The sequence below is a fragment of the Candoia aspera genome, chromosome 8 (assembly GCF_035149785.1).
Source record: "Candoia aspera isolate rCanAsp1 chromosome 8, rCanAsp1.hap2, whole genome shotgun sequence".
NCBI lineage: Eukaryota > Metazoa > Chordata > Lepidosauria > Squamata > Boidae > Candoia > Candoia aspera.
The window spans coordinates 387,451-401,751 of NC_086160.1; the positions used below are offsets into that span (position 1 = coordinate 387,451).

The following is a 14,301-nucleotide window of genomic DNA, read 5'->3' on the forward strand; positions in this document are numbered from 1 at the left end:
CCATGTTTGCGATATCTGTCACCCAGGATAAGTAGCAACCTGGCTGATTGGGTCAAGCACAGGAGCAGGAGGAGGAGGAGGAGGAGGAGGAGGAGGCACTTATGGGGATCCAAGCCTGGCAGATGGCTGGGAGCCCATAGCAACATGACAGCTGCTAAGGGCAGCATCTACGCACAGCAGAAAATTCATGATCATGACTCCCACCCGCTCTAAGGAAGGGCATCCTCCTATCTGCTTCCCCCTCCCATCGCTCTCCCCCTTATTTAGCCACAGAGCTCTTCCCACCAAGCTTTGTCCCTGGGGTGATCTTGGATGGGCTGCCACTTTACTGTGCCCAAAATAAAGGCAACCCAATCCCCCGAACACTAGCCAATCTTGATAGGTGTCCTCAGCTTCCTTGATGTTCTCTGGCACAGGATTTTCAGATAATATCTGGGTTACTTTGCCTACTCAACATCTCTAACAACCATGCCCCTCTTTTCAGAGACTGCTGGCATTGTGCATGTGAGTAACCCCTGGGCCATAAAGATCACGCAAGACCCCAGTGATTGCCTCCATGCTTTCAGAGATGGCCATGATGCTCCCCAAGAGTCCCTGGGTGTCTTGTCTGCTTTAAGCATCAGCTAGTTATGGGGACGCCTGGCCAAGCAGAGGCTGCAAACTTTAGTCTTTCCGAGGGGAATTTGGAGGGATGTCAGCTTCCTACCTCTGCAGGATCTATGGCAGGGTCCCCCACAGGCAGTGGCCAGAGGAAACCTGGGGTGCTGTGGGGACTCATGCTTATCCCCCTGTGAACACATCCAGAGAGACATCCTTGGCTTGCTATTACTCCCCATGATGGTAGATGGTTCTCACAGGATGCTGTTCTACAGATGGGTCATGTGAGCATGTTCTTTGAGTGCTACTGGAGAGTCTGGATGCGACCCCAACAACTCACCTGTTCCACTTCCAAGGGTGTCTTCCTTTTGCCCACCTCACCTGTTACCACAGAAACTAGTCCCGGGAGCCCAGTGGGGTCCAGTTCCCTTCAGGACAGCTGGGGTAACCCGGTGAGGTTGGGTGCCAGAGATTTACCCAGGCATCATGTTAGGTTATTGCATCTGATCACAAGGACCATACTGAGGGAACTTCATTTTGACCGAATTGCTTGGTGTGGCTTTCATCTTTTCTTTCCTGTTCTTTACTGTGAGCACAGTCTTTCAGAAACAAGATAAAATGATGAGTAATGAAACAGACACTGGCCACCTGGTCATAAGGAGAATTTATTTTGAGATGATTGTGTGGCTGTTGCAATGAACTAAAACATTCAGCAGTCACCAAAGGGCTGGGTGGTGGGTCATTGAATAATTAATCCACCTCAGCCCACCTTATTGCTGCGGACATTTATTGGGGAGTAAACTCCATGGATTTGCAGGGTGTTCACTTCCAAATAAAGGCCTTTGTCTCATAAGTGAAGCAGCTATATCGGTCACACGTCCAAAGATGTGCCTATCCAGAGGAACCCTAATGCATTTCCGTGTTCATTTTGTCCTGAAAGATGTACAGGTTGTTTGTGGCCGCGATAGCAATGATGTTCTCGGTGGGATGCCAGGCTGTGTGCAAAATCTTTTTGGTGAAGTCCAGACTGTCAGCGCTGATGTCGTCTTTCCGTCTCTTGCCCCCAACACACACGCGCCGAGGCTTCAGGATCGCTCGAGGCTTGCTGTTCTCGCGCGAGGCCTCCAAAGTAACGTCGCGCTTTGTATTTCTGTCAAACATCCGAAAGAAGTTGTTGTAGGCCCCAGTCATGATGACGCTGCAGGAGGAGGAGAGCAGCAGGATTATAAGCTTGCCAGGACCAAGGGGAAATTCCCTGCACTGTCTGGAGGGCTGCCTACATTGTGCTTTTCATACCAATTAGACTGGTAATATCTGCAGGTGGAAAATACTGGCTGCATAAGGACCTAATGAAGAACAGGCAGGGCCTCCCCAGAAAGATGGCCTCCTGTGCACTGGCTTCCTGAGCAGCAGTTCCGAAAGGGGACAGTGAGGGCCTCTGCCGAGAATGAGGATGGAAGCTGTGCTCAGCTGGCAGGTTGTGCGGCCCCCTCCCCCAGGATCAGCCCCCAAGCGTGGAAAAGCTGGCCTTGCTGCCCACTGTGCATGGGGATGCAGGCCCGCTTGGAAGGGGGGAAAGTGGCAGATTCTCCAGGGCCAGGCTGAGGAGCCCCCAGTTGGGGGCTGGACATGGTAGGCCCTCCCTAGCTGCAGCCACTGGAAAGGTCTTTTATGCGTGTCCTTGCCACATCACCTTCCTCTCATTGTCAGCCCCAGAAGATGCAGTTTGCAGTCGTCTCCAACTTTTCCTGATTTAATGGGGCATTTTCCTTCTCCCCCCAAGACCCTTTTTGCTGTGGAGGCGACCTTGCACGTGTCCTCGGCAAAGGGGTCGGGGTCTGCCTGGTTCCTGCTGGCCGCCTTTGAAAGGCTGCTGGACCTGCGTTCCCGGCACTTTCTCGAGAGAGCTGCATTGGGGTCCCACTAAAGGGGCACAGCTCCACCAGCTGCGATTCCTGGCTCTGTCACCAGGGACAGCATCACATGGAGCACCCGTTAGCAGACAACTCCTTCTCCTTTCACTGTGGGCCGCGTTCCCTGAGCATGTCCGGCTAGTCAGGCCCCTTGCCTGGCGCCTAAACAGCCATCCAAAGCTCCTGCCCACGTGCCTCCATCCCGTCTCTTCACAGTTAAGAAGGACTGGTGCTTATTTTTCCTGTAAGAAGGTGATGCTTGGCAGGAGAGGAAACAAAGTTCCTGAGGCATCTCAATTTCTGCAAGAAGACCAAATGGGAATGCTCAAGGCATAATTGGACTTGCCAGGATTTCTTACAGACATCCTGCTTGTTGCCATCTGCAACTGCCTGCCGCAATGACAATCCAGCCAGAATTATTTCACTCTTCCTTGCTCTGTCTCAAACACTCTCTGTGCCCATTGCATTCCACAGATCCTCCTCTGCCACTTTTTTTTTGGAGGTGGGGAGGTGGGAAGAGGAATTCAGAGTGGAACATATTCTGGATTCTAGATGCAGAAGAGCCAGCCTGGGGTGCCTGATCCACTGGAAGGGCTACCCTGACACTAACAGATCTTGGGAAGGTTCTGTTGAAGTTCATGCACGCTGGCTTCTCCATCAGTTTCATCTCTGATATCCATGAAACCCTCTCCAACTGCCGAAGGGGTCTTCAGACCCATCTGACTCTGGTGGGGAGGGTGATGGCTTGGAACTCAGACAGAAGGACAAGGACCTCTCTGTGGTTCTCCCATCCTTCCACCCTAGTCTTCATCATCAGAACTAGAGGCTGCTCAAGGTTGGGGAGGGGGTCTGCTTCAGCTAGATGCTATCTCACTGCCTTTCCCAAGATGTGGGCAGTGGGGGAGGCCTAACCCTAACCCATATCTTGTAAATGGAAAGCCAGCTCCCCCTTAAAACAAAAGAGAGAAAGAAGACCAAAGGCATCAAGGAGGACCTGCCTTAAAATACTTGCTGATAATAGAGGGACTAAAGGCATATATATTTATTCCTCTCCTGCATGTGACACTTGGCTAACTAACAAGAGGGCTAAAGCACAGCTTGTAAGTGGCAGATGAGTTACTGATTGTCCCTCTGTGAGATTAAGCACGACATCCACATTGCGTGTATTATTACCTGTCAGACCCATTCCATGCACATTCAAACTTGTCAAAGATGCAGTCGTTTTCATAAAGTGAACACAATTTGCTTCTAAGGTAATCATGAACCTGTTTGGCGCAGAAAAGAATGGTGTTATTATTCAAGCCCAGACCATTTCTCAGTAGTCCTTACAGGCCGTGGGCCCCAACACTCCTGGAGGCAGGCAGATTGCCTCTGCGTTTCCAAGTTGCCTGTAAGCATTATTGAAATATGGTTAAAGGAACAAGTCACTGCCAGAAGTTACCCTCTTGAGAATGTAGATTCACCCGGCCATGTGCTTTGATCCCTCAGTGAAGAAATGGCACTGCTGGGCACCCAGGAGAAGTCCAAATCTGACATGACTTCTATGCGGAGGTATAATTTAATTTGCCCCAGCTTCTCACTTCTCCTGCTACAGCTCCCTTTCATCTTCCAACCTCCCATGATGGCAGGACCTGAGAAGGGTCTGCCCTGGAGATACCAAAGCCAAGGCATGCTTTTCAGACAACCTTTTCCCATGTTGTATAGCTCTCTCTCTATAGGCGTATCAGGGGCTTTGCACATATTGGATGCCCCAGAGAATATTTAATAACAGCTGCGTTGAAGTGGAAATGCGACTCAGGAGTTGGAACTTTACATGGTTTGTTCTGATCCTATTAAGCAACACTCTGGGATGGGATTAACAGGCTTGCTATTACGGCTTTGGATCAATTGCTGTCCATTAGAAATGTCCATGTTCTTCTTGCCTACGTCCCCATGATTTAGAATCTGCCAAGAGATCAAGCACTCCATTTTCCGGATAGAGTAGTTGGCTAAAAGAGTGATCATGCAACGGGGAGAACCCTCCATCTTATTTACAATAATGGATTGTTTACATGTGTCATCGTTAGTTAATGCATTTTGTTTGAATGAAAGGAAAAAGACTTTTCAACAATATGATCAAAGATTTTGCAGTCTGTTTATAACATCATTTCCAGATCTTTTTTCTTTTTGACTATTATTATTTGTTTTTATTCATCAAAGAATGATACAGTATAAAGACCAAATGAAAAGGAATTGCATCTTTGACTGGCTTTCTTTGGAAATTTGGGTTACAGCCAGGAATTCAGGAATTATTCAAGTAATGTTGTAAGATATAACATGAGCCCAGAAAAATGTCTGTATGTGTGTGTTTGCAAATCTGCAGTTGATATTACCAAAAAAATAAAGTTCTTTTAAAATGTGTTTAATCTGCCTGTTATTCTTCCTAATGTGCCAATAACTATAGGGATTACTTTCAAGATCTTTCCCATAACTCGGATCTCGCTTCCTCTCATGCAGGACGTAGCACATACACGCTGTCTGTCTAGAGCCCGAAATATTGTCAGAGACCCCTCCCACCCCCATTATGGCTTGTTCTCCTTGTTGCCCTCTGGGAAGAGGTTCCGCTGCATCCCGATGTAGAATGGTTAGATTAGGCAACAGTTTTGTCCCCTGGGCTGTTAGACTCCTGGACTCTTAATAATCCCTTCTCACTCCATGGGTACATATGCTGGGTGTAGGACTGATATTTATTGGGGATAAAGATTGGAGGAGTGGAATGGGTAAAGAATGCATGTTTCATATTGTAGTGCTTATGGTGTTCTTGTTTTACTGCTTGAGCCAATGCAATGAAATTTCATTTTAATATACACTTTAGTATATAGTGAAATGACAATAAAAGTTTATCTATCATCTATCATCTATCATCTATCTATCTATCTATCTATCTATCTATCTATCTATCTATCTATCTATCATCTACCTATTTTTATTGTTAGACCTCTATATTTTATATTTTTTCCATTTTCTTCCTTGATCCTGCTGTTCTTGGATATTGCCACTTCTAAAAAAATCACTTTTTTCAATTTTTGAATTATCCATGGTGTCATTTTTTTTCTTTTCAGAATTTGCTGCTGTTTGATATATGTTGAATCCTTGATTTCATCACATTTGTTTGTAATGCTTGTTCTTAAACTGCAAAAATTAATCCTTCTGTTTCCTTCTTGATGGTGCCAGCTGCTAACCTGGTCTTCTCTACTTTATTTTCTACTGGGCATGTACTGGTTTTTCTCCAATCTTCTAAATAATTTTAAAAACATTTTTTGGTTCTGCTATCTTCAGGATGTTTTCTTTGCAAACTGTCACAAGCATTTTCTTTTAGCTTGCCATGACGTAATCATTTAATCCACATTTTTCCTCTTCAACTGTCTGTGTTACCTGAAATAAACCGTGGCCTCCAGCTGTCATGCTAAATATAGTTGACCAACATTCTTTGAGAATGCAGTGCCTGATGTGTAGTCATCAGCTTTCAGGTTTTCCAATCATAATTGTCCAATTCAAGCTGTTTCTGGTCTACTGTACCAGAAGGGTAACTGACTACTGGTATCCCCCATTTGTTGATTGTATTTCCACCATCTAACTTTACATTTAGAATTGTTTTTCTCTTTCATTTTAATATTCTGAACTGCTTTTCTAAGTTGACCGTGTTATCTGGTTTGAGCATTCCTAGATACCCGTAGCTTTCTTCTATGAGCAAAGTTTTTCTTTCTTTTCCTTGTGCTGAGCACTGCACATTTGTGAAATCCAAATTCCATCCTCACTATATATCCTTGCAGTATTAGGGTTAGGGTTAGGATTTCGTTTCTAGTTTCTAGTTTCCAGTTCCAGTTTCTTCATCATTTACCATCCAGGTTGTTTTCTACTTCTTCATAGCTTCTTTTACAACATTCTGAATGTTTGCATGAATGCCAAATATTTTGAAACTTTCCTCCATCCAACTATGTAGGAGAGAATCAAACCCTTTTTTATAATCAATCCACATCATTTGTGAGTTGGTTTTTCTTTGCTTTTAGGATCATTTTATCAATCAGCATTTACCTTTAATTCTTCATTGAAACTCAGCACTTACCTTTTCCTTCAGGTGGATACAATTAATTTTTGAATATGTAACTTGAAATCCCATTTGCTAATTTGCTGCCCCGGCCCTTTGGAACTGCCTCCATCCGAGACTGGGAGGGCCCCCACCCTATTAGCCTTGTTATTAGCCTTGTGGCCTGGCTCTTCCCCAGGCTTTGGGCTCAGGTGGTGTCATGAGTACTGATGGTGAGCAGGAGGGGGCCCCTATCCAGGGGGGAAAACACTTGCGTAGTTTAGAGGCTTTGAACTTTCCTTCAGAGAAACTCAGAGCAAACCCACTTTGAGTTTTGGGTTTACCTGTGTGGGTTTCTCACGCTCCTTCAGTTTGGCAAGATTTTCTGTCTACTAGGAGACAGAATCTGCTAGGATTTTCTACTAAAAATCTACTAGGATTTTCTGTTCAGTGAACACTAGAGACCAACTCACTGTCTCAGCGTCATACTTCACTCTAAGTTAGGACAGATGGGGGGGAGCCCCGCAGAGGTCGATGCAGAGCAGGTGGGATGTTGTGGCCCAGTGATGGGGGCTGTGGGGCTGTGGTTACATTTATTCTGATTTTATTGGATGTCATTGTGAGCTGCTTAGGCTTATCATCTACAGAACAAGGTAGGTGGCCATATAGGTTTTCTAAACAAATAAGTAAGTTAGCAGTTTGAACATCGTTGGCAAGCAAGTGGTTGTTCAGTCGTTAAGTCGTGTCGGACTCTTTGTGACCCCATGGACGATAGCATGCTAGGCCTTCCTGTCCTCCACTGTCTCCCGGAGTTTACACAAATTCATGTTCATTGCATTGGTGATGCTATCTAACCATCTCACCCTCTGCTGTCCCTTTCTCCTTTTGCCTTCAGTCTTTCCCAGCATCAGGGTCTTTTCCAATGAGTCCTCTCTTCGCATTAGGTAGCCAAAGTATTTGGGCTTCAGCTTCACTATCTGTCCTTCCAATGAACAGTCAGGGTTGATTTCCTTTAGGATTGACTGATTTGACCTCCTTGCAGTCCAGGGGACTCTTCAGAGTCTTCTCCAGCACCACAGTTCGAAAGCATCAATTCTTCGGTGTATTTCACTGTATTGTTGTTATCCATATTAGCAGCATTCCCAGCTAGTTCTCTAATTCTTGCAATTCAGTATCCATTAAAGCTTTTGTTATTATTATTATTTATTTATTTAAGTTTATTGGCCACCCAACTCCAGTGGACTCTGTTCTAAGATAATTTCTGTTCTAAGGATAAATCTTCATTGATCCATTAATCACTGTTCATCAATTTCTGAGTCTGGATACTTGTATTTCCAATTATCAAACACTGTCTTCTGAAATCTAGTTTGATTCAAAACAGCATTTCATTAATTCAATTAACATTTATTTTACTTTGTTGGGTCTTCTAATCACTTTGCATTCCTCACCCTTAGTGGGACAAGCTGAGCCAGCCCTGGAGTTCATTTAGCAGCCACAGGGCCAGACGTGGTCCCTGCTGACCTCGGCAATGACTGATCCAATATGGAATTTTCCTTCATGTGTTTACCACTGAAAATGAGTTTGGATCATGCTTTGTTTGGCCTCTCCGGCCAGACCTGTCTGGTATGGTTGAACCTGCAAAAAACTAAGCTACCACCAGCACAGCTCCTGGTACCACCACCACCACCACCACCATCTCTATTGAGATTGCTGATTAATGGTGTTCTATGCATTTATACTTTTTATAAAATTTGTTTAGCCGTTAGAGCCAGTTTTATAGTTTTTATAAAATTTGTTTAGCAATAGAGCCAGTTTGGTCTAGTGGTTAAGGCAACAGGCTGGAAACCAGGAGGCTGTGAGTTCTAGTCCCGCCTTAGGCACGAAAGCTGGCTGGGTGACCTTGGGCCAGTCACTCTCTCTCAGCCCAACTCATCTCACAGGTTTGTTGTTGTGGGGAAAATAGGAGGAGGAAGGAGTATTAGGTAGGTTCGCCGCCTTGGGTTATTTATAAAAATAATAAAGGCGGGATAGAAATAAATTAAATAATAAAAAAATAATAAAAGTCCTAAAGGTGGAAAAAACCTCAAGCCACTGGTTAGTTTTGTTTGTAGCATGAGAAGTACATTCTTAAAAAAAAGTCCAGGAAAGAGAGCGAAAGAGAGGCAGGGAGAGGCATCTTTCTTCCCTTGCTTCAGCTGGGCCAGGCTCATGGTCAGCAGGGCTGCAGAGGGCCCCAAGCCTCCGGTGTGAGTGTGTTCTGTGCAAAGAGTGTCCTGAATCTTAATGCAACAAGGAAAAGACCCACATCTATGGTAGATCGACTGGACATTGAATATGTGGGCAGACCTCTGTGGCCCAATGACGCAGTAACATATAACCAGTCACATCACTTTCAGTGAATGGTTTGGTACATAAAAAGACATAGAAAAAATACCTGATATATTTCTATAGGCTTTGTTTCCATATTCAGATCCCAAACTTTGACTGTGAGGTAATCCCTTGCTAGCAGGTAGCGTCCACTGTGGCTGAATTTTACATCTGACACAGAAGAAATAATTTCTGAGAAAAAGGAACGGCTACTAGGATCTTCTGGTTCTTCAAAAACTGGTGAGGGAAAGAAGGAAAGAAGAAGGAAGGAAGGAAGGAAGGAAGGAAGGAAGGAAGGAAGGAAGGAAGGAAGGAAGGAAGGAAGGAAGTTTAGGATAAAGTATGTCACATTTCTACACAGCTGATTTTTGTATAACATTTAGCATTTCTCATTTTATGTATTATTCAAATAAAATATTTTTACTTGCAATGCATGTAAAAGAAAGCCTCTCCCAGATGCATCCTTCCCAGTTCTTGTGAGGGGGAGCCCGTCCCTTGCCAAGAGTCCCTCAGCTCACAAACACGTCCCATTGCCAAATAGGGCAAACCATTCCCACCAGCACCATCTTCCTGCAGAGTGTGTACCTTGGCAACATAGTGGAACTACCGGGAAAACTAAAACTGGATATTTACTGAGCAGGTGCAATTGCAAGCACCAGTTACTTATCTTGAAAGATGGAAGGCCATCTCTCTTGAGAGGCAACTGGTAGAATGACTTAGAACAGGCTGGCCAGCTCTTCACACGTTGTATCAGCTATGCATGACTCAGAAGGGTGCAAAAGCAAGTTTTAACTGAAGGGGCAAGACATCTGCAGTTTGCAGCAATAAAAAGAAGTCCGTGCACAGCACAGGCAGACAATTTCATCCCTATCGAGCCCTTTAGTGGAAGGCAATCCTTTTGTTTGTATCCTTAAAGTATGGCACAATCAGAATTTGTGAGTTAGAAGAGGTACATCAGCAGAACCGATGGTGACTGTGCCCTCACGGGAATCCACCAGTGATGCCCACCTGCCAAAGAACACATCTCAGCGGCAAAGGATAAGATCCCATCTATTTCAGGTGGGGTAGAAAGGAACACATAGGGCTACTCTGCACTGTAATGGTTTTCCCAGTAGTGATGGGAAAGTTGTGTGAGCTGTGAGAGTTGGACCATAAGGAAGGCTGAGCACCGAGGAACCAAGTTCGTGACAAAAACACGAGCCAGCAGAGCTCTGCAGCTGTCAAAACAGCCAGTGCAAATTTGGGCTGCAGCCACAGAAGTTTAATGTCAAGACCACAAGAAGTTATCGTTCCACTCTACACGGCACTGGTCAGACTGCTCCTCGAATATTGTGTCCAGTTTTGGTCGCCACAGTACAAGAAGGACTCTGAGGAACTAGAAAGAGTGCGGAGAAGAGCAGTAAAGATGGTGAGGAGCTGAGAGGCCAAATCTTATGAAGGATGGCTAAATTATTAAAAGGGTTGGACTAGAAGGCCTCCAAGGTCCCTTCCAACGCCATGAGTCAACCCTTCTACGAAACTCCTTTTCTAGATGAAAACTTTTGGGGGGGGGGTGCCTTCAAGTCAGCGCTGACTCCTGGATTAGTCCCTGCAGTTTCCTTGGCAAGATTTTTTCAGAAGCGGTTTGCCCTTGCCTTCCTCCCAGGGCTGAGAGGGAGAGACTGGCCCAGGGTCACCCCACTGGTTTTGTGCCTCAGGTGGGATGACAGCTTACAGCCTCCCAGTCTCTAGCCGGGGTCTTCACCACTAGACCCAACTGGCTCAAATCAAAAGGCCTCAAACCGCAACCCCAAACTAGCTCTATCGTCCTCAATTTCTTGCCTGTCATCGACTGAGGCGGGAATGGGAACCTCTCACAAGGCAGCTGCCAGAAATCTCCATTAAATCAGAGTGCAGCACAACTGACTTGCACCCAAATGTTTTCTGTCTCTTGTGAGGAAGCCTGGGGTGGGGGCATTTGGCCAAGACAATGGACAAGCAGTCCCTATTTAATCCCCTGAGGCTGAACACTGTAGGAGCTGGCCTGTTCTGTTAGTAGATCTGGGTGGCGGTTCATCACACACGTCCCTTCCCATGTCCACATACGCCTTCTCTTTGTGCGCCCACCCTCCACCACACACCTGCAGAAGTACAAACTTTGTGTGCATGCACAGGTACTTCTGCCTTTCCCACGCAGGAGCATTATCAAAATCCCTAAATTTTGCAAACAGATCTACCCAAACCCACCATTTATCAGGCATCATCTTTCCTCATGGGTTCTCCTTGTCATAAATGTTTACGGATGAGCCCTTCACAAGCACTCACCCTGCACATATCTGTTCCTTGGCATCGGGGAAGATCTAGATCAGGGTCCTTGAGCTTAACCTCATTCCAGGGATCCAGACTGGGACTGACAGCATGGGGAGTGGCCATCAAGGTTTTTGCCTGAGCATTCATAATTTCAGACTGTTGGCTACAAGGAATCAGTGATCTTGCTGGTTAAAATACAGTATGAACACACGCAAACACACTGGGACTTGAACCAGCACCAAGTCTGTGATGAAGGGATTATGAAGCCCTGAGCAGGAGAGTGAAGGAGCTAGGACACCAGCCATATTCTCTTCACTCCTTCCTGCTGAAGGGTGTGAGTCCAGGAAGAGAGAACAAAATGCCAGAAGTGAACACGTGACCATGCAGGTGATATGGGTCTTGATCATGGGATGCATTTCCACAATGAAGGACTCTGGGCAAGAGACAGATGCATCTCAAGAGAGCTGGGAAGGATGTTGAAGGTGCCTGGCCACCCAGATCTGGAGAACTTTAAACTGAATCAAAAGAGAGAGAGAGAGCCCAGAAATCACCGAATTACCAACACCAAAGCCTGGAAACAGAATTGGGAAGGGGGTGGAGGATTTAGGCACCCAATAATGAGCACCTAAAGAGAAGAGGGAAGAAGTCAGGCAATGTGGCCAAGGATTCCAGTGTTTCGGTAACACACACAGAGTCCGGGGAACAAACCCAAAGAAGTAGGAGCCTAATGCAGGAAGACAAATAGGATTTAGCCAGCATTATTGAAGCTTGGTGGGTGAAACTCATTTCTTGATAGTAACCTCCCACCTCCCAGAATCCCTGCCCCACCTCCCAAAATTGAAAACAAAAGCTACAACTTAAACCTCACACAGCTTTCTTTCTGGATACCCTAACTTTTTCCTTTCAAAGCTAAACCAACTTATATTTATTTATTAATGGTAATTATATTTTTATATATTGTATTTATATTTTATGCTTATTGTTTTAACTGACTACTTTTATTGTAAATTGCCCAGAGTCCCTCCAGTGGGAGGAGATGGGCGGTGACAAATTTGACAAACAAAGAAATAATAAATAAATAAATAAAAATAAACCTGGTGGAACACCTCCAGCATTTGTAATAATTAACCCCCCACCCCCATCTTGCAACTCAGATGGTGCAGAATCCCTGCCACCATCTTCCTTCTCAAGTCACAGGATGGACAGGTTAGTAAGTGACCTATGAGCCCTGTGGATGCCCACAAGAGAGAGCACCTCGCTGTGCCCAGCTGCCCCACTGGAGGTTCAGAGGGAAGATGGCTCCAGAACATACGCTTGAAATGCTTGTCACAGAGCGCCGAGGCCCTCATGTCACACAGCCGCAGGGACCCCTTGCTGCTGCTGTAGACAAAGAGATTACAGTGGTGGGGGTGGAACTCAGAGGCAGTGATGACTTCGGTCAAGTCCTCCATGTTGTCAGGCTTTATATCCACAATGTCTGTGTGGGAAGGCTGGTTAAGGGATCTTCATCGTCTCTAGCCATTCGTTTTTATAGTGATGTTTTAGTGCGTGGGTCACGGAGAGAGAGTAAAGGGCATGTTCCTCTCTCTTTGTGTGTGTCTGGGAGAGAAAAAAAGAGTGGCTTGTGCATGTGCAAGGGGTGTGCAAGAGGCCTCTGGCAGGATGGAGAGAATCCTCCCTGGGGAAGAGAAAGAAACCCTGTGTGTGCGAGGGAGTGAGGCAGAGGGGCGTGATAGGGAGGCAGCCAGGATGGAGGGGCAAGTAAAGGCAGGGAGGGCTGGGGTTTGTAATGTCAGAGGGAGAGAAAAGAAGAGGCAGCGGGTTTTTTGGGGAGTGGGGCGGGGTGGAACCTTTATCTGTATGTCAGAGAAATAAAGAAGGTTTGCACGGGAGAGAGAGAAACCGAAGTGCACGTGTCTGTTTGCATCTCGGATCCCCAAAATCTTTCACCAATCAAACCTCACACAGAATCTGCTAACACAAAGCCAAGGATACTGAAGCTCCGGTCTGTAATTGCCAAATGCCAAAGGTTAATCCTGAGATCATCTGCAGACATGTAGGTCTCACAATCGCTGTTCACCGAAATAGAATTCACATGATAGGTGTGGCCATTTGCAAAAATTCTTCTTGGGCTGACTTCAACCATCAGGTCGGTGGGCTTCAGTACAGGCACCTGCACGAATAAATACACTGCTGCGTTATTTCAAACAGGTAGGTTTCTTCTTGGATGGGGTTCTGAATGTAGCATACCTTCAACATTTTTACAATAACCTACATCTGTGTTTCAAAGTCTCTTCCAATAATAATCAGTCGGAGGTTCATTTATACTAAATGTCTTTATTAGCTAACAACTCCCACGTACAGCCTCCTGTTCTTGTTGAATAAAACGAACTACTTCCAGGGCCAAAGGCCATACTTCCCAGCAGAGGGTGTGCTTCCTCAATCTCAGTCCTTCCTCTGTGTTACCAACTTTGTCCTCCTGACTCTACCACTTAGTTCCACCTACTGATACAATCTGTATCTGAGAAACAGACATTTAGCCTAGCCCTACAATACACAGCGCTAGACATTTTAAAAGATAAGCCCCAGGTTTGAGCATACTTGTTTTACAATGCCAGTATTATGTTCTCTTACACTTTTTCCCACTGAAAATGGCACTCTCGTGTTGAATTCTTCCCCTTGCCTTGTGACATGATGCCAACAAATCGTGAATTTCCCCGGCTTCATAATATTGGCAGGGGAGGACTATAAGCCCCAGGAGACATTGCAGCAAGCAGGAAGCGGAAAAACTGAGAGGAAAAATGGAGAAAGAGATAAAATGGGCCCCTGTGAGACCACCATCGCTAAAACCGGTATATAATAAAGAGCTTTGACCTCTCTGGGGTCCGTGTCAAGAGCCTTCCAAGAAAAAATGCAACAACTGGCAGAGAAGGAGGGATCCTGGCACATGGCTACACAGGGCTCACTCCAGTCTTGCTGCTCCCCAGCCTCTGAAGAGGACACAGCCAACTGTGGTCTGGAGCAGGAGTTGTGGATGGACACGTTGGCACCCTGTGGAATTGCTGTCAA

The 14,301-nt window shown here is 45.8% G+C and overlaps 1 protein-coding gene and 1 long non-coding RNA gene across 4 annotated transcripts in view; one reads left to right on the forward strand and one right to left on the reverse strand.

Annotated features, from left to right (window-relative positions):
• Positions 1-1,244: 1,244 nt before the first annotated feature.
• PPP2R2C (protein phosphatase 2 regulatory subunit Bgamma) overlaps positions 1,245-14,301 on the reverse strand; it is a 105,446-nt gene continuing 92,389 nt past the window's right edge. For all 3 annotated transcript variants that reach the window (XM_063310288.1, XM_063310289.1, XM_063310290.1), the window contains 5 exons: positions 13,228-13,405; positions 12,545-12,709; positions 9,011-9,180; positions 3,684-3,775; positions 1,245-1,795 (listed from right to left, as the gene is read on the reverse strand). In XM_063310288.1, coding sequence (XP_063166358.1) covers positions 1,504-1,795; positions 3,684-3,775; positions 9,011-9,180; positions 12,545-12,709; positions 13,228-13,405 — 897 coding nt within the window. In that variant the 3' untranslated portion in view covers positions 1,245-1,503. The remainder of the gene's footprint in view (positions 1,796-3,683; positions 3,776-9,010; positions 9,181-12,544; positions 12,710-13,227; positions 13,406-14,301) is intronic.
• On the forward strand, positions 3,670-4,910 carry LOC134502114 (uncharacterized). The gene is made up of 2 exons (XR_010068414.1): positions 3,670-3,763; positions 4,710-4,910. It is a non-coding gene; the product is annotated as an uncharacterized LOC134502114 (long non-coding RNA).